General features: G+C 39.0%; 1 protein-coding gene across 26 annotated transcripts in view; it reads left to right on the plus strand.

Annotated features, from left to right (window-relative positions):
• Positions 1-23,388, plus strand: part of MICAL3 (microtubule associated monooxygenase, calponin and LIM domain containing 3) — a 176,210-nt gene that overhangs the window by 139,102 nt on the left and 13,720 nt on the right. For 21 of the 26 annotated variants that reach the window (XM_068660214.1, XM_068660266.1, XM_068660224.1 and 18 more), the window contains 8 exons: positions 1,057-1,161; positions 1,800-1,931; positions 2,338-2,429; positions 3,983-5,855; positions 6,768-6,862; positions 10,500-10,550; positions 12,416-12,523; positions 13,257-13,350. In XM_068660214.1, the coding sequence (XP_068516315.1) occupies positions 1,057-1,161; positions 1,800-1,931; positions 2,338-2,429; positions 3,983-5,855; positions 6,768-6,862; positions 10,500-10,550; positions 12,416-12,523; positions 13,257-13,350 (2,550 nt within the window). Of the gene's footprint in view, positions 1-1,056; positions 1,162-1,799; positions 1,932-2,337; positions 2,430-3,982; positions 5,856-6,767; positions 6,863-10,499; positions 10,551-12,415; positions 12,524-13,256; positions 13,351-17,804; positions 17,856-23,388 lie in introns of all 26 variants that reach the window. The other 5 variants (XM_068660412.1, XM_068660277.1, XM_068660430.1 and 2 more) reach the window with 3 other exon arrangements.

Below are 23,388 nucleotides of genomic sequence, written 5' to 3' on the forward strand. Positions count from 1 at the left end.
CATTTGCAGTAGTTGGAGATACAACAGTTCTGTGTCTGCGTGTTGTTGTACAAGTACTGATGCTAACTTGCTGCACAAATCCAAAAACGTAGTTGACTGATTCTACTGTGGGGGGGAAAAAAAAAGTGCTTTTTTATATTTAAATTATGTTTGAAATTATAACATACTATGAGAATGTGTAACGAAAAAAATCTAGTGAATCACCCTCCGTCATTAGAGATGACTCAGTGTTTCTTAGTTGTTTTTTAATTATTTTTATTTAAGTATCACTTACTAATGAAATTTAGTTTCCTTTTTTCCCCTGTAATTAAATCCTGTCATGAGTACTAACATCAAATGCCCTTTTCAGGGTTATAAATTCAAGAATATTATCATTTTTTGGACCCAGCAAATCACGTTATGATTTGTAGCAGAAAATGAAAATGTTAAATATCTCTTTATTTCCTTAAAAATATCTTTATTGATTTTTGAGTTAACATACAGCATATCAAATCTCTTAGACCCTTTTACCAAAGAGTACTGTAGCTGCACAGCTTTAAACAGTTTCCAAATGTAATAATGATCAATCCTAGAGCTAGACTGTCTCTGATTTACACCCTCAAAAGCTTATTTCAATTTCTAGATGAACAGTTGTGATACATTGTGAGATTTCAGTCTTCACCTAATACACATATGCGATAAAGGGATGGTAACTCTTCTGCTCTGGAAAAGAAAAAAGAAATTGCTAGAAATACCTTAAACTGTTCTGTTTTGATGGTCTCCCAGTGCCTTTCTTGTTGAGTTTTATACAAGGCCAGCTCCTCAGAAAAGTCCTGTCTGCTTCCAATGCTAAAAATTCGTAGAGAATCCCAAGGGGCAGACACTCCTTCATTTCTTGGAGTCTGAAAGTATCATTTCACAGTATACGTGCTTCCAGCTGACACACTTCAGAATTTCTTGTTTTGGCAGTAATCAATAAATATATCCACTATGAATAATCAGTGCAGTTTAGAGTATGCCCTTTTCACTGTATAGATTTTTTTTTTTCTTTTCTCTCAATATTTGAATATACTCTAGCTCCATGTGAGGATAATGATGTGGAGGATGAGCTGGGCACAGAGCCTGCAGACACAGAAGGACAGGCGGGTGAAGAGGGAGACACGGGTGCAGAGCTGGATGACGGTAGGGTACCACTGTACATCATTTGAACCTGTTATGGGAAAAGAATTGTATTGGTAGAAAATCCGTTGTATGGGAGTACTTGAGCGTAATCTTATTTTTAGCGATGTAGAATTTTTTTCCAAATAGTTGAGGGGGAGCCATAAGTGAAGGACAAAAAGAAACAGAAGAGCCTCTGTGCCATCCGTTGTAGAATAAATTTATTGCATCCTTTCACCATCTGCTGTTTAGAGGGCTCAGTCTTGTGTCCATATTCAGTAATTAATCCTGCTAAATAACAGAAATAGAAGTAAATTTGTGAAAAGGTCATAGTCCTGTGCCAAATATCTTCCCCTGCTAGTGCAGAAAGAACTCATATGCCAGAAAACATTTGAAAAATTTCCAGAAAACTGAGAAGCTATGACATTAACTATCTATTTAGTACTTTTGATTAACGATCCATCGTTTACTGCTTAAATGACTCTAATACGGAAAAGAAGTGAAACATTTAGGTGTTCAGGATAACAGTGATTAGTATCATGTGAACTGAAAGAAAAGATGATGAAAGATTGTGAAAATAATAAATACGTCTTGATGGATTTATATTCAAGATCTCTTGTTTTTCTCCCCTCCTCCACCCAACCTGTGTAATTAATGATCAGATGACATCCCATCTGATGCAGAAGCCGAGTTCCGCTTACATCAAGGTGATACAGAACAGCCAGGACTGAAAGTCTCCGAAGACGAAGAAGATGAAGAAGGAGCAGAAGGTACTTCTTGCAGCGCGACAGAAGGTAATAGCTTTCCCACCGGTGTTGGAATGATTGTAATTGCACTCTGGATGGTCTATACAGTTATTTGATTGTTTAAGAGAAGACGGTCTGCTGGATTTGAAACATCTCACTACTCTCAGTGGCAAGGCATACGCTTGCATTAACATGTTGAGAAGAATGTTCCAAGTCCATTGATTTCAGCTTCCTAAAGTGTGAGAGCCCATCTACCTGCTTGTTGTTGTAGAAGTTTTTAGGTAACACTTTGTACTGTTTTGGAAGTTTACAAAGTTTTGACTAGGTTCCAGATGTCCAGTCTAGAATTTGTAAGAAACTGAGGACTTTGTCATTTCTAGCTGTGTGTAACATGAAAAAATTAGAATATTAGCAGTCTCATTTGCTTTGTTGAACATATTTTTGCTTTCTGTAGATCCATGCAAGCCACCCATCCCTATCCAGTCAGCTAGTGACAACGTTCTTCCTCTGTCTCCAGCAGATAGTCCCAAAGCAAAACAATTGGAGGTAAGAAAAAGAATCCTTCAAGTTTTCTATTTAATACCTGAATTTCAATAGAAGAGTCGGATAAACTACTGAGAAATGACAGCAGTGCTCTTTTCTGCTTTCCTGTCTCTATAACTGATGCTGACCTTCATGAAATTTGATTTTATTTAGACTTAAGTCTTCTTTCCTACTTTCAGAGAGTGGTGGCTCTATCACAGTCACACAAGTTCCCATCACAAAATCAAAAAAGAATTATAGGATATTTTAATTTCAATGCACAGTTAACAAGAGATATATATAATGCATGAAGGGAGTCATAAGTAAGGTATTTCCTGTTTATCCTGGTTTTAATATCCTTTCTGTACCAAAATCAGATTCTGTACAGCTGCAATTCAAAATTATAATTGTATAACTTACTTAGTAGTAACCAAGGCAGTACTTATTTATTCTAGAGTAAAAACATATTTTAGCTAAAAGAAAGCTAAGTTATTTACTGATGTAGTGTCAGCCCTGGAGTCTGCATACAAGTTTACTGTGGTGTTTCCACCTAATAGGAAGTAAGAATGGAAATACCTGACTCTTAGTTTTTTAATTCAAATATTTCCCCTCCCCCCCAGTGTTTGTTTTTAAGGAATTGTTAAGTGATTAGACTTTCCTAGAGAGTTTTGTCATATACCAGTTTACTTGTACAATGGACACATTATAGGATAAGGCCAGTTTCCTGACAGCAATGGTTGACAACACCCTATTTTTATTAAATTTGAGGGTGATATTTTTTTTTTGAGGCCTGTATAACGATTCTATTAGACAAAGTTATTCTTCATACCAGGATGGTGCCTAAATGCAATACTTAAGACCTGGGTGTTTAATATATCATACAAGCACACGGAAAGGTTTGTGCTCTAATGATCATGTATCAGTTAAACCAAACTTCCAGCATGCAAAAGAATGCTGGTGTGAAAGATGTGATTGGAAAGATAATGCCAGAACTTAGTAAGAGGAGTCCTGTGCCAAAGGCACAGATATTAAAACTAAGAATTGTGCTACTGCGTGATGTGGCAGTCTCCATATAGGAGGTAAAAGACAAGACTTCTCAGATCATTAAAGGTCAAGGGAATTGCAGCCTAATTTGCTCTTAAAAGAGAAAGCACCACTTGCTTTAAGACAACATTCTGGCAGATGCTAGCCAGCAGGAAGTGCTGGGTTGTTATGAGCTTGAGAGACTTGAATGAAATCTATCTGAGATGAGGGACCACCACTATATACAGAGTTGGATATTGAAAGGGAGAGCAGGAAAAGACTGAAATGGATTTCTGGAATTTAGCGCAGTTTTCCTTCCAAACATTAAATTTGCTTTGTTGTCGTGTACAAAAGACTGTTTATACAATGGGACAGAAAAACAATCCATTCCTGAGGAGGAATCCTAAGTGACATTCTAGGCCTGGGAGTGAGATATCATAGGTGTTTGGCTTTTCTTCATATTTTGATACTTGGGTGGTGTAGCAGCAAAAAAATGGAACAGCATTCTAACATGCCCAGTGACTATTAATATTTCCTTTATTTGTATTTTGTAGAATGTAACAGATCCCCTGGCTGCAGTATCCTGTGCAATAAAATCTCCAGAGGCACGCTTCTTTCCTGAGCCTTTCCTTCTTGAGGAAGGTCCAAAAGATGAAACTCCCAAAGACAGGAAAGCTAAAAGCCCTTTGGTGCCACTCTCTCCAGTGTTATCGCAGCCAGCTGCATCACCAGATGCCATTGCACCCACATCTCCAGCAGAATCTCAACCAGCAGCACCAACACAGACTTCATCCCCAACATCTTCTCAAACACCTATCTGTTCCCAGCCTTTGCCTTCTTCTGAAACCTCTATTCCATCCCCAGCAGAACCTCCAGTGTGTTTCCAGCCTGTCCCAGCCTTAACATCTACTCCTCTAGCCAAACTGGTTCTTAGGAGTCAGGATAGTGAAGTGGAAAAACTGGGGAGCCCTACTACTGCAGAAGAAGCTCTGAAACGTAGTAACCTCGTGGAAGAGTTCTGGATGAAGAGTGCTGAAATCCGGAGAAGCTTAGGACTCACCCCAGTAGACAGAAACAAACGCTCAGAGTCAAACTTTGCTGTACCTGCCCTTGAGACAACTCCCCTGAAGGCTTTTAATAGCGAGAGTGTTTCAGGGGATGAAAGGATGCATCTTGTGAAGCCCCAGCCTGCCCCAAGAAGGCAGGGACTGTCCAAGTTAGAAAATGAGCAGATTTCTCTGCTCACTCCAAAATCTCCATCAGAAAAAGAACTGAGGAGTTCCAATGAAGTAAAGAGAGATGTATCTAGCAGTTCAGGACTTGGCCTCCAGGAGAGCTCATCTAACATGAGAACTTTGGCTAGCCAGAGCTTCAACACTTCTGACTCTACCATGCTTACTCCTCCATCAAGTCCACCACCACCACCTCCTCAAAATGAAGAACCTGCCACTTTGCGTAGAAAGAGGCATCAAGCACTTTGGCAGAACGAGGCCGAATCCAAGTCACCTCCAACACCAGCATCAACACCTCCTGTTGCCCCACGCCATGAGCCAACCTCTGCTGTCAAAGAGTCCACCCAGGCCAAAAAAGATGACGTGAGGAAGTCTTTTGCAGAAAGTGTGGATGAGATTCCATTTGCTGATGATGTAGAGGACACATATGATGACAGGACAGAGGACACAAGCCTTAACGAGAAGTTCTATACACCTCCTACGAGTAGGCCAAGGCCAGAGAAACCACTTGTTTTGCCACTGGTCAAAGAAAATGGTGGTCTGCCCTCTCTGGAAGGAGGGGTTAACCAAAAGAAGAGAGCATTGCCTGAAATTTCTGCAGAGGCCAAAGAGCTTGCTGAAGAAAGAATGAGAGCCAGAGAGAAGTCTGTCAAGAGCCAAGCACTACGTGATGCCATGGCTAAACAGTTATGTAAGATGAAAGATATGGAGATGGCTGCAGCTGCTGCTGGGGCCACAAGGTCACGAAAGGCATCTTCTATGCCTTTGAAGACCAAAGAGTTGTTTTATGACTCTCCAAAACATTTGGCCATGAAAATTGCAGAGGGGTCCATGCTCAAGCATGATGCTGCTAGTGAGAAGTTCTCCACTCCTGCTGCTGATGTGGCTGGACCTGAAGGTTCTGTCACCTCTTCAGAGGGCTCCAGTGGGAAGAGTAAGAAAAGAACTTCTCTTTTCTCCCCTCGTAAGAACAAAAAGGAGAAGAAATCCAAAAATGACAGCAGGCTTTCTGACAAATCTAGTGGTGGGACAGAGGAAACAACAAAATCTAGGTCTTTATGGAAATCCGTTTTCTCTGGGTATAAAAAAGACAAGAAGAAAAAGGCTGACGACAAATCCTGCCCAAGTACTCCCTCAAGTAGTGCTACTGTGGATTCTGGCAAGCACAAAGCTTCTGCATTGGTTACAGCTGCAGGTATAATAGATATGTGATACAGCTGGGTATCCTTGAAAGAATTTGGCTGTGTAACATTGTGCAGAATGACACTGATCCTCATTGTCAAATGAGAAAATCGGAATAAGTAAAGCAGCTAGAATTGTATGTTTTTGTGTATTTACAGAATTAGTTGATATGCCAATGAAAACAAAAAAAGAATCCTTAAATGGAAGCTTCACTCTAGATAAGCACAAGGCATGTCCATTTTCTGCCTTCGGATGATTTGAAAAATAGGCACCATTTGCTGGAGTCAGTTACTTGTGACATTTCATCTCTGTTTTAAATCTGATCCTCAGCTTTTTGTGGGTGGTCTGTTTATTTCAACCTGGTTCTGTGGATACTGAAGACTGCAGAGAGGCAGTCACTCCTGTGTTCTCAGTGATCTGACAACGGTCTGCTGATCTCAGTGTGTGGGTTCTGTGGTCTTGTGTATGTCCCACATGCCATCAGGTGTAGACAGGGATGTTTAATGGCTACATGTGATACAGCAAATAAGTTAGCCATAAACATAATGAAAACAAAACACATTACATTTCTCCAGCCTTGTAAAAATAGCCAAAATAGTGCCTGCTGCTATCATCCAAATGGTGTATCTTTCATAAGAGCATTGATAGAGCAGAAAAGGAGAATTGTGGCCATGACCTTTTAACACTCTTTGCAGAAAGTGATGCATACGGAGAATGAAGCTTCCAACTAATATCGATCATTCTGTGGGGCAGTGCTCTTCTGACAAACACATAATCCTAGGCAAAGCAGCCAAGACTGCTTACAACTCTGCATTTTTGAAGTTGAGTCAGACAGCTTACTGAATCCTGAAATGTTTATGGAGAGAAATGCATTGTTGTAGTGTCACTGTTTTTCTAACTTCCCCTTTTGTTCCTGGCTCCTCAGATTTGCAGCTCCGTCGGCACCTGAGTTTTTCGGAGGACTCTGACCTCTCCAGTGACGATATTCTGGAACGCTCCTCACAGAAATCCAAGCGAGAGGTAGGCAGGGGGGAGAATGCATTTTACAGGGATGTGTGATTACTTGTCACCCTTACTGTTTCTTTTGTGGAGCAGGCTTTCATGGAAGCTGACCAGCTGCTCTACCTCAAAAAAAGTTGGTTTTACTTGTTTACACAATTAAAAGCTACTCCCTACAGTTATTGATGAAGGATCTGCTGTCTCACTGTGACATTACTTTACAACTGAGTATCACAGTACGAATAGTGAATTTTATCCCTGTATGAGCATGCCAATAACCTATGGAAAACAAAAATTTAGTGTCAGAGAAGTACTTTCACTAGCTCTAATGTTGTTGCAAAAAAGTAACAGTGAGATAGTCCTCGCTTGTTGTAAGGGTCCAAGTTTAAAACATTGTTTTACCAGCCTCTTTGATAGACTTATGTGGTAGAATTCCAAGCAAACTGCAGGCAGACATATACTTTGTTCATGCCTCAAGAACACAGTCAAGACAGGTTGTCAACCAAAAGGTAAGCTGTAGGTTGCAGTTTGCAACTCATGCAGGGTGCCATATTTTTCCCTGGAGAAGAGAATTTGTACAGTCTGAATTAGTACCTTCTCTTCTTAGAGGACAAATCACTCGTTTCTCTCACTTTGACCCTGTTTTGTTTGAGGATTTCTTGGTAGTTCCTGAGTGTTTCCATATGTCTGTTTTGAAGATAACAAATGTGAAGATGAAATATGTAGTGATTCCTTATGAAATCCCAGTATATATGAATTGCTCTTAGCCTGGTGTTTTCATTCTATTGTGGTCTGTTGTGAACTCTGCTTCTTCTGAGGAAGTTTTTTTCTTATTTCTGAGTGACCTTCCTTAGCTAGTGCAGTGATGTGATGGTGTAAGATATATCAACGGCTTTCTAGCCAAAATAGTTTCACTTTAAGTGGTGCTTTAAGGAAGTTACTGAAGAGAACAGAGGAGACACCAGTACATCCTCATAAAAGCCCAGAGAGAAAAATACATTTTTGCAATGTGGAAAAAATGAGAGCCAAGTGCCACAATTAGATGCTTTTAAGTTACTTATTTCATTTTTAGAATGGCACTGTTCCACTGCTGGTAGAAAATATAAGGATCTGCTCTACTTCTTCCATTCTTAATAGCTTCTAAGCTCTGCTAGGCAGACTTAGCAAGGTTTAGAGGAATAAGTTCAGATTTCATTGGCCCCACAGAATGCTAAGGCCTTTCTAGTCCTGAAGAGTGAAAAATTGGTTCTTCCTGCCCTTTTCTGGTGGTGCCTGGTCCATGTGTTAAAAATCTCAGGAAGAAGAGAATTATCTCAGAGGGTAGTGTCATGAACACAGTGGCCTGTACCTCCTGTCTTAAACCTTTCATGCAATGTTACAGAAATCAGTCTCAAATAGCAGGATCTAGTTGATATTTTCTCAGATGGCAAAGGTATTGGAAGTACTGCAAATGGTAATGTCATAGGAAAGGCTTTCTATGTACATGCTGTGAAAGAATTAGTAAATCTAAGAAATCTTAGACTGGTAGAAGAAATTGATTAAGTAGGAATTTTCTGTATTTACTTAACTGTCTTTCAGTCTCTCTCTCTTTCTCTCTAGTTGATCTGAGAGGAAGATTATTTTGTTTTATTTGATTCCCTTTTTTCTCTCCCCCTTTAATTCTTCCTTGCATGCCCTCAAGGCGTTTCATGAGAAATTCTGCATTTTCCAAGAGATGCAGAAGAATGAGGTACCCGTGGCTAGCAAAGAACAGATGTGCAATACAGGGGGTTCAGATAAGAGCTACTTTTCTGCTTTCTGTGCTCCTTCAGGAGGAAGCAAGGCTTCAGTAAGGCCCATGCCTGTTTTCATACTGGGGTATGCCTTGATGATGCCTTGGGTATTGCCTTTTTTTTTTTTTTTCCTGTGCTGAGCTACTTTCATTTCAAATGTTTTTTGCAGAAAAAGATATCATCACTAGGCTTTATGGGGATGGCTGCCAGATGGCTAGAATCCTAATACTCAAAATATCTTACCAGTTTTGCCAAGGATATATGGCAGTAGCATCTCATTTTCTCCTCTTTGCTGTTGCTGAACTTATAGTAAGAATTTCTGTGCTCAGCATCTGCCTGTTTTCTAAAGGAATATTTTTTAAGTATAAATTTATTTAGAGTGAATAAATATGAGAACTCCACTTGCCTAATTTTGCTGCATCCTGTCAAAGGATGTAAAACATCCATGCAAACACTGGAATGCGTTGCTTTCAGAAGAAATTTAACTGAACTTTGGGACTGTTAAAACTATATCTGTACAGATTTGGGGTGGGAATGTTATGTTTTCTAAGTTAGAAATTACCTGCTACTTATTGTGGGTAAAAGTCTACTTCTTCAGTGGAGCATAACTTTTATGTGAACCCCTTCACTAAATTGAAATTTTGCTTGTGCTGCTTTTTCAGTTATTATAGCAAGCTTGCTTCCCAGACAGCTTGCTCTGTTTAGCCTGTTCTTTGTGATCAGCAGTGAATTACTTCCCTGCTGCTAGTGTAGTGCCTTTCAAGAGGAGTATCCTGTAATGAATTCCTAATGCAAATGCCCTGTGGGTTCCTTGTGTGTGGGTGTGTGTCACTGTGCTTGTGTTTGTCACTGTTGCTGTGCAGTTGTGATACTGTGATCAGCTGTGTTTTACTACCACAGGTAGTTTGTTTTTTACTGGTGTTTGCCTATGTGCTTAAGTTGTTCTATGGCTTTTCATTTGTGACTGTTTTTAGTTAATTGAATGTGAAAATGCAAAATGCTGGCTCTTTGCCCAGAATGGCACAATGCCCTCTGTACTTCATGGCTCAAGGGAAATTCACCTCTCTCACAGACCCTAGGTAGCTTACTTGCCTTATTTTTGGGTACAATGTAATTTAGAATGTTCTTGAGTAGAGAAGGTAGTAGTCATCTCCTCTCCTCCTCTCCTCATGAACATCTCATGTTTTCTCTCTATTTCTTCCCCTCTTTTTTTTTTCTTCTCCTAATTTTAGCTCCTCAGGCTCTCTGGAGGTTCTCTCTTAGACAGTGAGATTCCCCTAGTGTAGGACATGTAACCCACTCTGAGCCCAAATTGGTTTTTCTCCAGTCAGAAAGCAATGAGGAAAATTATTTCGATGAAGTAGAGATTATTTAAAACCATGAAATAAACACAGCTTCCAGAAGAGGTTGTGAAAAAGTCTGAATGGAAAGTTGCATGACAGAGTAACATGACTGAGCAGGTTCAGACCAAAGATCCCCCAGCAAACAAGCCATTATTCCAGATCATGAGCCGAAACTTTGTATGTGTATGTATGTATGCTTGCTTACTTCCTCAGCAGACATTAAATCCATAGGTGGATAAAGGCCAAAGAATTCCTCTAGAATAACATATTTTCAGGTTGACTGCATCTTGAAAGAGGCTGCCAAAGCTAATTGCCTTTGGGATGAGTGCTAGAAACTTGATTTTGTGGACAGAAGTTCCATTGTGCTTAACCAGTCTGGGCCACGTTCAGCATTTGCAAAATTCTACATTGCATTTAAAAACAGCTTTGTCTTTTTTTTTTTTTTTTTTTTACTGTGCATCTGTTTTCAATGTTGAACTGATTTTGCTTCATTTTGTATGTTTTTTATTTTTATTTTTTTCCTTTACCATTCCCCCTTTAAAGTCGATTTATGTACCACACGCCTTGGCATTCAAGAGATCATATTCGTCAAAGGTAGTGTCTCCATTCCCACTAGTTGGCCATTGTTGCATGTATGTCCCTGTATTAACCCATCAAATCCATAGCTACCCGTCACATGTACACTAACATCACAAACATCGACTGTGCATGCGTGAGATGTTAGCAGACATGGGCAGAAAAATCTTTGTAGAAGTCATCTACCAAAAATGCATTGAGCTCCAAATTGTCTGACTTGTTAGAATGCATGCAACTACCAGTGCATAGTAGTGCAGCACTGTACAGTGATGTGGGTGATCTTCGAGCTTCAGAACAAATTGGGTTTCTAGGCTATTAAAGATGAATGTGTTTTGGTTTATTTTTAATACTCAGAACACGAGTTTAAGTGAATTTTCGTGCTTTCCTTCAAAATTCTTGGGTTTACTGAAATCTCAGTAAAATTTTGTATCAAGCTAAAATCAAGATAGAAATTACATTTCTATTTTGAGAATGCTGCTGCTTTCTAAAATTGTTATTGTCCTGTGTTCACAATCACACCAGTGTTAAGGGGGGTAGGAAATTCACACCCTGTGTGACTTTTCCTTCTGATTTGGATGTCATTTTGGATCTTGTGTTAAAAAAGAGAAAGCAAAGATTTAACTTCTTGGAGCTCTAACAGTAGTGCTTGCTGATCACCTCTCTTAGGAATTTTTAGTAGAGACGTGGTCCTATGTTTTAAACCTCTACTCACTAAGAACAATAAAACAGAGATAGAGTGATCAGTGTGGTAGTGCAATAACTAGATAAAGGAAATTTATAGGGTGGTCTGTCTTAATGTTTTGTCCTTAAACATGGCTATAAATGGAGATCTCACCAGAAGTGGAAGACATCTGTGTCCAGCTGTCCCATAAAGACCACATACATGTATGTGGGAAGAGAAGAGAGTTCTTCTCTTCAGTATAGTTTGTTTAATGCAATTGTAAAGTTCCTTGGATGCTCTTGAAATATATGAAAGGAAGCCCACCTTAGATTACAACACAACAAACCGATTATGTGAAAAGGTACTAAACTTCATTTCAGTAAAGTTAAAAAATTATATTTATGTATTTTTAAACTAGTTTTCTTGAGAGAAAAGAAGAGGAAGAAATACCTTTCTATCTCTGTAAACACAGGATTTCTCCTATTGAATGGCTTCTGGTGTTGTAACATTCTAGTTTTTTTTTAAGAGATTTGTTTGCTCTGTTTTATACCAGACAGTTTTGTGGCATGGTTCTTGAGATGGGATTTCCCCTCTCACACCAGAACATCATTCTGCTTTCAAATGTATTTTTGACTTCTTGATTCAGAGAAAAATTGCACAAATTTACACATGCAGTCATTACCACCTATATCAGCATAACTCTCAAATGCAGATGTTCTTGCTCCAGAATAAAATATTTCATATGGGAAGAGTGGAATACCTATGTAGCTACAATAGTCTGTATTAATTTCCTAGCTTATACTGCTGTAACTGTTCTTGTAGACATGCCTTTACCCTTTTCTAAAATGAAATCAAGGTAACTCACTTATATGGTAGTCTTAATGATTTAACTAAGTTCATTAGTCTAAATCTATTGAGAAATAGATTAAAAATGTATTTGATCTATGTGGAGAGGTTCCATATAGCAATGGTAGACAGAAACGGGACATTATAGAAAATCACAGCTTTGCAGTTGGCTTATATGCTTCTTCACTCCTGATTTGACCCTGAAATTTTTGCTCACTGCACTGTGAACACCTTTGCTTACAGAAGCTTGATTTTTGTCACAGTCATGGCAAAGACAGAACACCTCCTTTCTGAAATATTGGAAGAGAAAATGGCTTTCCCTCCCCCCATACCGCTGGGCATGGAAATAAAATCTCCTGTTTTTTTCTTCCTTTAGAGAGCCTACACAGAAGAAGAACTAAATGCTAAGCTGACTCGGCGAGTACAGAAGGCTGCTCGTAGACAAGCCAAGCAAGAAGAACTAAAGAGGTTACACAGAGCTCAGGTAGTGTCTCACAGTCTTCTTCTCATGGCAGGAAATTAACTCTCTGTGAAAGCACCATGATCCTGACACTCCTCTGAGTATATCAGAAGAGGAACCAGAGCCAGAACTTCCCTGTTTCTACAATTACCTCTTCTCCTACTCTGTCTATCAAATTTGGTACCATGTCACAGACATGGGAAGAATTACTGAAACTTGTCATAATAGTTTTGCAATGAAAAAAAATGACAAGTAATGACCATAGTACCTTCCTACTAGGAAATGAGTGTGGTACCATTCACTGAATCAAGTAGTGGTAGCAGGATAATACCTGATGAGTCTGTGCCAATGATTGCTTTGGTAAATTATGCTAGTGGGTGCAGTGTTACCAAATTAACCTTTAATCACTAGAGGATCTGCTGGCACTGTCTGTGGGAGATGGAATTTGTTTAAAATTCAAGTTAGGGGATCAGCAGACTGAATGGCAACACCTTTCACGTTATGGTTTAGAAACGGGATTCCAGTTGTAACAAGTAAGTGAGTATCCAGGTATCTGTAAAACAAAAAGCTAGGATGCAGGGTGTGAGGGTGTTCTCACTGGAGGGGACTGTGATGCTAGCTTTCAAAGCAGTATATTGTTGAATGCAAATACTTTTTCAAAAGGCTGATTTGGCCGAAGTCACTTAGTGCTAGGGAAGTGCTGCTGATAGAGCAGAATCACTGTTGGTGAGGTTCTGCTCCCTTCTTTCCTGAACAGATCATCCAGCGGCAGCTTGAACAAGTAGAAGAGAAGCAGAGACAACTGGAGGAGAGAGGGGTTGCTGTGGAGAAGGCCCTTCGGGGAGAAGCAGGTATCCAGCAGAGCTTGGTTTGCTTTTTAATGTGTTCTTATCAAATGCTTGTGCAGTAGTCCATAGCTGCTTGGATTTTAGAGGTAATTGGACCATTATAGCCTAGAATTAGAGTCCAATGTGAATCTATTCTCCCTTTTCTTCTATCTCTCTGAGACCGTGTTGTTCTCACATTTCTTCTAATCTTGGGGCTTACGTAACAGCAGAGACTTTAGTTCACTTGTCTTTGCCTGAGGCTCAGGAGGTAATCCTCCAGCTATTAGTAGCGGATTTCTATTTCTGCATATTACAGCTAGAAAACTGCAGAGGTTTCCTAGCTGCAATTCACGTAAAGCTGTCACAGTAGGAGAACCCTGTTTGTACATTCAGAAAGTAATTGCAAAATTGTGTGTGCTTTCTCTATTGTGTTGGATTATCAAGGCAGTGTCCTTACAAGGGACCATCACAGAACATCTTCCTCACTGCACAGCCCAGCACACTGGCAACTTTTGACAAAGTTGTGCAGAGTAGAAATGCAAATGTGTACTGAAAGGTATCCATGCCAAGCTGTTAAAGGAATGCTATGTGTACTTGAATTTATACTGAATGAGTTTCACCTGATCTGGCAAAACATGAGTGGAGGAGTACTTGGTTGAGCTAATGCTGATAGTAGTTTAATAATCTGGAAAAAAAAGAATCCTTACTTTCACGGAGTCAAATATCCAACAGGCAAATGCAGTATGCATATATCTGACAAGGCCAGGATTATGTACCTGATTACAAGGATCAGAAAACAGAAATGGTAAGAGTGGAACAGGTACTGGAAAAATGCTTTGTCTTGTTGCTTGGATTGAAGAGTGCCCACTATGCCTGTGAAGATGGTACTAGATTAAGCAGTGAAGGTTCACCAGAGAAAATGTCTCTTGAGACATCCCACTGGTTACTACTCCGCCAAGTTTGTTTGTGCTTGGTGCTCCACAAAGACGTGCCAAAGCAGCAGGTCTGAATGGTTACCAAAGCAATTAAGTTCTACACGAGTGCAAAACGATCTTGATGACTTCAGTGGTTTTGTGGTCTGACTGGCTTTTTTTTTTTTTTTTTTTAATTTGTGGGTTCAAAAAGTAACCTTGTGCAACAACTCTTTGTGGTGGTGCCTCCTTCCTTATACTGTGTATTTCTCTGTAGCCCTACTCTGATGGCTGGCCTGCCAGTTACTGCACTTACTAACACCACTGCGTATTTCTAATTCTTTGTTTCGTTTTTCTTCTTTCCATCTGGAACTCCATCTTCATTAGTCAGCTGCTAAATGACATTCATGTAAGTAAGACATGTCAGCACAAGTGGGAAATCTTAGCAGCTGAGAGAACATTCTTCACAATAATCTAAAAAAAGTCCAGAAAGGGCAAAATATGACCAAGAGTAAGAGTTGGTATTTTGTATGGAAGGCTGCAGACTTAAACCCTTATATAACATCTCACTCCCAGCTCTCCCAAAATGAAGCAGTCTTAGATGAGATTGTATATTTGTGATTTTTTTAGCGGAATTATTAAATTGTAGGTCGTATTGCAAAAATTAATCTCTTTTCTTCAGGAAGCCCATAGGGTATGTTTTGCTTCTATTTACAGAAGCTTAACGTCATCATAAAGAAATCACAAGCTCCAACTCTTGCAGTTATTTCCGGGGATTAACAAGAAACACATTCTGTTGGGGAAAAAAAGAAAAAGACATGTTATAACCTATGTTGACTGAAACATAAGATTAAAAATGAACACCATTCTTTACCTCTCTAGCTAATCTTGCACAGACTTTTTACATGTGTTTGCAATAAAATAACCAAATTTCTTCTTATTTTCTAGTCTGTGACATCACATTCCATAAGTACTGTTAATTTCTGCCTCCATTATCCATTAATTGTTCAGGAGGGCATCATAATTTTCTTCTCATCTGCATCGTTTTAAGATACTCACCTAACAGAGACCACTGCGTTCAGCAGGATCCTTTGTGAAGGTGCGGAGTAATGCTCTTGTCCCTGATCAATTCTTCCCTAATTAAACTGTATAAACAAAATCTAAAACATGGGAAGGGCAATGTTTTCATCTGAATATATATATATATATATATATATATATTCCTTTTAATAAGCTTGTACAAGGGGAAGAAAGAGGAGAGGGTGGGAATTGTGTGTCCCATGCACGTTCTCTGTCCACGTGAAAGGAGAAGGATTGCAATGCAGGATCAAAGTAATGGCTGTCCCATAGAGACCAACCAGTATTAACTGTTCTTGGAGATGATATTGGGCTCTGTAATGAATAAGTTATTTGGCTTCCCTCCCTGTAGGGAAAGAACCAATCTTATGCATTTAAATATGAAATTTCTTGCAGTATTAGTAGTTTCTTACTACTAGATGTTTGAGATTCCTGACAGAAGAAACATGGTTTTGTATTTTGTAATGATTCTTTTCTTTTTCTATTGTAGAAACAGATAGACAAGGCCATCTGAACAACTTTTCAATGTCATTTATCATCTTTTATCAAGTTGACTGTTAGTCACGTTTTCTCTCAGTAAAACATTTCAGTTCTTTATTTAGCAGTCTTCCATCAACTTCAGTTTTTCATATCTCTGACCTCTGGACCTTTTCCCCTTTTTACAAAAATATATCTTTCAGTTGGACTGGTAAGAACAAAAAAAGGTACTGTGGGTAAGAATTTGTTTACTTTTTTTTTTCTCTTCTATTTTCCATCCATTTTGTTTCAACCTTAGTATGTTTTGGCCAAGTGGCTTATCCTGAGCAGATAGTCAAATTCTTCACAGCAGTGTCTTGTGAGACTACAGTTAAGTTGGATCCTAGCAATAGGTACAAATAGCTCAGTACTCTTTCCAGGAATGTCAGTCCTTATCTGATAGCTTTCAAGCTGGAATATGGTGATACTAGCTGTTCAACTAATCACACTCAGAAACATTTTGGAGTTCATTGCTGACTTCAATTTTGACAAGATAATCACACCTTCCTCTATAACTTCTTTTCTTTTTTAATTTGGCTTAGCCTTGGAGAAGGTGCAGTTGGCCTTCTGTTCTTCAAAGAGCTGAATGCTCAATCTAACATTTAGTTTCTGATTCAGAAAATAGTCTCACACCCTATGATTTTGTAATTGCCTTAGTATGTTGTCTGTTAATGTCTTTGAAGATCTCACCCTTTGGCAGTTACATTTATAGTAAGGATGAATGATCTGGAATATAAACTATTTAAGGTGGCAAGTTTAACATATGCAAGGTGTTCTAAGTTTTTGTCATCCCTTTTCTTCTTCTTTCTTTTTAAAAAACAAACAAACAAACAAACAACAACTTTCTTTTACATCATGGCATTTCACTGCCAAGGTAAAGAAAGATAATCTCAGTGAAGAATTTTCCTATTTTTCTGCAGTGTCCCAAGAGTGGGATCACTATTAATGTAACGGTGCTTTGTACATGTATTATAGTGCATTCGCCTGTCTGGACATGATTATGACTTCTGTTTTCCGGTGTGGGGTTTTCACTTTTTCAATTATTACCTTAAAAAAATATGTCAACTCTGAAATTTCATGAACCTTTTTCTTCTTCTCCATTATTCTCCTTTATGAACTTTGATAGTCATTTTTAAGAGCTAGGAAAATGTCTTTTAGTGTCAGATCAATACTGAAAAATTTAAGAGCAACCTCTTTTCATCAAGTGAATCATATGCAGTGAGAAACAGTGCTCTCTGTACTCCTATGTGTCTCTTCCCTAAAGAATAATTATACAGTGCTAGACTCGTGGTGTACCTGTCTCTAGCAGCTGTGGACATGCATGTCTGTTTCACGCACACAAATGGAGGTTCTTCTCTGACACAGGTACTGTGTCATTAGCAGAAACCCATCTTCCCACACTTAGGTATTTGTCATTTGTGTCAGCACTCAGTGCCTTTTACTTGTTTGCTATACACACGCATCCTCCACTCACTCAACGCCAAGAAATCAATGCTTATACTTGTCCTGCAGCTTACCTAAGAAATTAGTCTTTCCTTCTGATGTTGCTCAGCATGAAAGCAACAAGAATAGCTCTGCTTTTGTCTACAAGAACAGGAAAGACTTCAGTGTCAAGACTGAAATACATGAAGTGTCTGTGTGTAGACCTCTTGATTTTTCTCCATGGAAGCCCTTGCCTGCCTGCTGGGAATTTTCTCCTCATCTTCCCAACATGTTTGTGACACATATATATATGTGTATGTGTATGTTTGTGATACATACATATATGTGTGTATGTGTACATATATGGATAAATGAGACACATAATTATATATATATATATTCTATGTATGTGCAAACGTATATAGCTGCATGTTTCTTGTTGTTAGTCTTTTTTGTTTCTGTCTGTATGTCTTTCTCATATATTGCTTTGATTGTGTGGGGCTAGGGTGGGTATCTGATTCAATAACTGTCTTCACCAATTCCTTGTTATAGACTATTGGGGAGAGTCTTATTACAGTGACCTCATCGACTTGCATCTGGGTGGTATGTATAGCTGAACCTCTCGCTGACACTAACCCTGCTGACACTCCTTCCCACCCCTCCCTTTACCTACTTCTCCCATCCTTGGCTCACAAACAAGAAGAAAAAGTCCTTGCACATGACTGGCAGAACCCCTTTTGCAGCTCAGGAAGAGGAGATCCTGGCATATTCCACAAGCCATGTGTAAGGCTCCCTCTTCTGTTTTCCACAGTGTTAATTATTTCAAAATGTATTCACAGTTTTCACTCCAGCCACCTTCCATGCTGGAAGTAGAAAGCCATTCTGGATTTTGCTTCTCCTTTGCCAAGTCCAATTCTACCATCCAAATACTCTTCAGAAAAATATGCTAATACAATGGGAACTGCAGAACTGACCATCTCCCAGGAGCTAACAGCGCCCTAAAGGATTAGTTATGCCATTGCCTCCCTCTTCCCCTTCTGAGGCTCGTTTGATTCTTCCAGAGAAAACAGAGTATTTTGATGATCTAACAAAATGCTTCCTCAAGGGACTTGGGAAACAGTTGTAGATGACAGATACCTCTTCGTTCCTGTTTTGTCTTATCACAGGGTTAGGAGAGAATCTAAAGGTAGAGTTCCAGTCAGTTTTGGTGCAATCTATTACCAGTTTCCAGTCAGCTCAGTTTGCATCATCACACGTCTAATAAGCTTCTTGCTATGTTGTTGTGTTTTGTGTTTTTGTTGTGTTTTTTTTTTTTAAATCCCATTTAAGTGCCAAACATGTGAGCCTTTAGCCCATTTTTTTCCCTCACTTGATGACTGTAATGATGTCATCACTCTGTGCTGTCATTCTGCATTTCTTAAATTAAAGTTACTTCCTGAATCCCTTAGTAAGTGGATAACTTTTGGTTTATAAATGGCATTTGTTTAGCATTTGTCCATCTTGAAAATTGAAATTCCCTTTGCTCATTTAGTCACACCAAATCTATTCTTCTAAAACGAGCAAATCTGTCAGTGTATCCAAGAGAAGGCAAACTCTGCTAGGTTGCATTGTCATCTGAGTCTCATATTTCATTTGTCTTCTCCTCCAGGAGGAGGAGAAAAATCTGTAGCCAGCTGTTGGGAATGACTCCAAATTGTCCTGACACAACAGGCCATTCATTAAGAATATCCACATGGGCTCGAGTTTCAAAATGGAAGACTTTTTCTCCTTAGTAGCCCTAATTTGTTGCCCAGTTCCCCTGTGGTAATTTTGGTGTGATAGTCCTCCATTAACCCTGTGCTTCATTCACTGCTCAGTCCTTCTGGCATTCCTTCCTGGGGTGTCTTCTGCAGAGAGGCTCTGAAATTCTCTTCCTAAGTATGCCTATTAGGGCTGGCCCATATCTGTATGATCCACAGTAGGAGCTGTAAAAGGGTTGATGCTGAATGACACTTAACAGATCCTTTTCCCCATCTAATGCTATTTCCACTATACCTCTCCATCCTCCCCTTCCTTCTCCTCCTAATGCCTCTTTAGAGATATCAGTGCCTCAAAATCACTGACGGTGGCTTTCAGAAAAGCAAAATAATTCTTACTTAAAGGGACACTGTCACTTTAAAAAATATTGTGTTGTAGAAAATCTCAAATTAAAACTGAATTTACTTTTCATCTTTGTTGTTTTTTCCATTTCTCTGAGCTCAGACAGTCACCTCAGAGTGGTCATTTTTGGTCTTCTATTACAAACTGTTTTTATTTATATGGTGACTTAGTCATTTGGGCTTCCAGCAGTCAGAGACAATGTTCACATTTTTTTAAAAAAATGGTTGATAGTTTTAAAAACTATTTTAAGTTTCTGCTCATCTCAAAAATACCTTTTTCTAAAGAAAAAAAAAATGTATTGGGCAGTATCCCTTTAAATGCAATGAGCCAGTATAGCCTGCTGGAGTATGTGGCTTTATAATTTAGTTTTGTTGCCTCTATAATTTGCTTTGTATTTGCTTTGGGGGCTGCCAGATCACTTTTGCCAGAGTGGATACGTTACTCTGATGATACTTGTCACTATTCAGTGGCAAATTTAGAGCTCAGCTCTCAAAGTAACACATCTGTGCAGGCTGCTGCATCTGGGTGGGGTGCCATTAAAACCCCTGGAGCCCAGTGTGACTGCATGGTCCTTCCGGAGCACTATAAGCAGTTAGAGTGGCAGCACAGATTAATTATTCTGCCGGCAATTTGTGTCTCTGAGGAACAGGCATGACTCTGAAGTCATGCTGTCAGTAGAATGATACGCAAACCACAAATACCTTGAAAAGTTATCATGAAGTTGGTGATAATTTTTCAAGTGATTAAGGCATTAATTTAATCTGGATTTTCTTTATTCTAATGAGAGTTACATTTCATTTAGTTGTTACAGACTACACAACAACTTCTGCAAGGGTGTGGTAACTTCTGACATCCTGGTCAAGTTCCAGTTTGCAGGATTACAAATTGCTATCCTAACTACCCCTGTTGCTCTGCTCACATGCCATAATTGTCTCTTCCTGTCCTAAAATATCATGTGCTGCTGCTGTGAAGCAGATGTTTCATTTCATGCTACAGATGGTCCCATTTCAATTCGGAGTAATTATTCCTATGTGTATATTGTATGTTATGTTATAAGAACATTGCAAAGGTTGTAAAGTCAACTGAAATTAAGATTATGTATTATGTTGATTTACCAACAGATTTGTAACATTTAAATCCACTGCAGAGAACTGTGCCACTTACCCTTATGGAATAACTGATAGCAACACTAGGTTGTCATCTTCTGTGTAGATCCTCATGGAGAGGAAATGGGACATGGTCAGTGGATTTCACAGATGTTTGCTGGCAGCTGTTGAATGGTGAGACTTGAAAACATGGATTCTGAGTCAGACACTGAAAGGATAGGGTACTCTGGTGGATGAATACTCTTTTTCCCTTTTATTCACTCTTTCCAGAAAGTCCATGTCTTAATCCTATCTTTTTCCATCCAAAGCTCCTTACTCCACTTCCATTTTCATTCTCAGTTCCAATTTCTGCTTCTCAGACATTTAATTTCAATCCCTACATTATTGACAAAGAAATCCTAATGTCTACCCTTCAGACCTCCTGTTCTTCCCCACTAGTTGTTCCTAGTCTTTTACTCTTACTTCTTTTTTAATCCTGGTATTTCCACTGACTCAATCCACAAAGACTCCATCCCTGCCACTAGCTTTCTCACAAAATTTTTGGGTTCTGCTCCCTTTTCTACCCATTATTCTTTGTTTGGATGATCCTAGGTCATACCTTCTCAATAGATCTGTTTTCTTCCGCCCCGTACCTCTTGTGTTTTCTCCTCTCTGTCTCTTCTCCTTTAGTGGTTAGCATTCTTAGTCTCCTTGCTTAATTCCTAGTCTCCTTGCTTAATTAGTCCCAGCCTCAGCTCTTCCTTTCCCACCAGTTCCTTATTCCAGTTTACTCCTTGTCTGTCTGTGGAAGGTACCTCCATTGTTCCCTCTGCATTGAAATGGTCACTTTCCTTTTCCTTGCACCCAGCAGGGAATCCTTGAGGGAACAGCCCCCACACTCCAGTCTTGCTTTCCTCTTGGCTATACTATGCCAAGGTAAACAAGATGGGTGTAAGGAAGAGAGCTGGCATGTTTGGTAGTGCTGATTTCAGACATTCGTTCTTTCTTGACAAGATTATGAACATCAGTTAAATGGTTAAAAAAAAAAAAAAAAGAAAGAAAAAGAAAAAAAGTGTGATTGTATTGTTTAGTTTTTTTGTGGTGTTTTTTTTTTTTTTCCTTGTTTAAAGCGTACTCTCCCAGAAGTTTACTTTTTATTAGCTTATTTAACATACTTGAGCTGACTGTGTACTTTAAAGTCCTGCAAATCTATTTCTACAGGGCCAGAGTCTGCTACACTGAAGTGGGAACTGTCTTAATTCCTGTGATTGACAAGCACAGCTCTCCTGCAAGAGGGCTGGAGTTTTAGGATAAATATTCTTTCTTGGTCTGCAGCTACTTTTGACACTGAAGTGAATTGGTAACATGTTTTCTTTGCAGTCAATTTAGAGCAGGAAAGAGAGTTTGATAAGCAAAACTTGTTAGAGTACTTGTTAGGTACTGTAAGCAAACAATTAACATTTACCTGATTTCTTTCTGCACACCTCTCACAGCTGCACACAAAAACTAGCAGTCTTGGAAGACAAGGCCAGTGTAGGACTGTATTATTTCTGATTACATTTTGAAATGCCTTGAGATCTAATAGGAGGCAGAAGACTTCTGTGCAGTCAATTATGTGTGTATTCTGCTCCACCTACTGCTTTTTCTAGTTTTTTTTTAGCCTCCTCATCATTTTTTTATTATTTTTTCCTCTCTTCTATGGGATTCAGTTTATGGTGTTCAGTTTACATGGCAATTCAGTGGTCAATGAGTTTTGTCCAGGTTTCTTACAGTGATCTTTAAAGCATATTGTTATCGACAGAATAACAATATTCTGCTGTCAGAAACCTGGAGTGAAGTACTTAGGAGACAGCTGTCAGAATTCTTTCCTTCAACTTTATAATACCTGTAGTTGTGCGCGATGTTATTGTCCAGGAAGTGGTTTTCTGTATTCATGCTCTTTTACAACAGCTGCATCAAATAGTAAAGCTGGAATGTTTTATTTTTTAGCCACTTCAGTTTCTGACCATAACTGATTTTTAAATGGTGGGAGAGTATTTCCTGTTCTTGCTGCAGTTTGTCTTACTGATCTCTGCTGGGCTGATCTTTATGTTAAGCACTGAGGTAAAATTAGAGCTCATCTGTCTGTTAAATGACTGATGGAAGTTGTTAGTAGAATAAGAATTTCTGAAGTGTCATGCTCTTAGCTTGTGAGGTTAAGTGCTAGCATAATGGTGCGTGAGAATGGAGATTATCTTCAGAGATGGATTTCCTACACGGTGTTGCCATATGCTGATTTCCAAACTGCCCTGGTTAGTTTAGTCAGCAAAATAGAAAGGGAAGATTTTTAGATGCAAGATTTGCAAAGGAAATAGTGAGCTATAGGTTAGGGATAGTGGTGTCTGCTACCCTAAACTTTTCACTGTGCTTTCTTCATCCTCACTGAGTGTTTTTACTGCTGTTCTTCAGATTATGAAGAAGTATTATGTAGCTACAGAAAAAAAAAAAAAAAAAAAGAAAAGAAAATTTTAAAAAAAAAGGATAAAAACAGTCTTTCTTTAAACAAAAATAAAAAGTAGAGAAGACAACAGTCCAGTGTAACTTGTGCAACAAAGAACAGCATAGAGTGAAAAGGAGGTATATTTTCATGGTAGTTGTACATGTTTTCTACCTTGTTTTAGAGAGGTAGAAATAGCAGCTATGGCATTGAATCTTGTTTTGGCTCTTGATTTCCACCGTTTTATCAAAGTCTGTAGTCTTTCAAGTATACTATGGCAAGCAAGGTCTTTCTAGTCATGGCTGCATGAACGCAGAAGGATGCAGGGAGCGCTTCATTTAACAGAGGCAAAATAATTGCAGTCACTTCACTGATGAGCTGTGGCTAAATTGTTAGGCAGGGTACACTTGGGAGCTGGGATGTGCTCCTTTCTTCA

This window comes from Anas acuta, chromosome 1, assembly GCF_963932015.1.
Source record: "Anas acuta chromosome 1, bAnaAcu1.1, whole genome shotgun sequence".
NCBI lineage: Eukaryota > Metazoa > Chordata > Aves > Anseriformes > Anatidae > Anas > Anas acuta.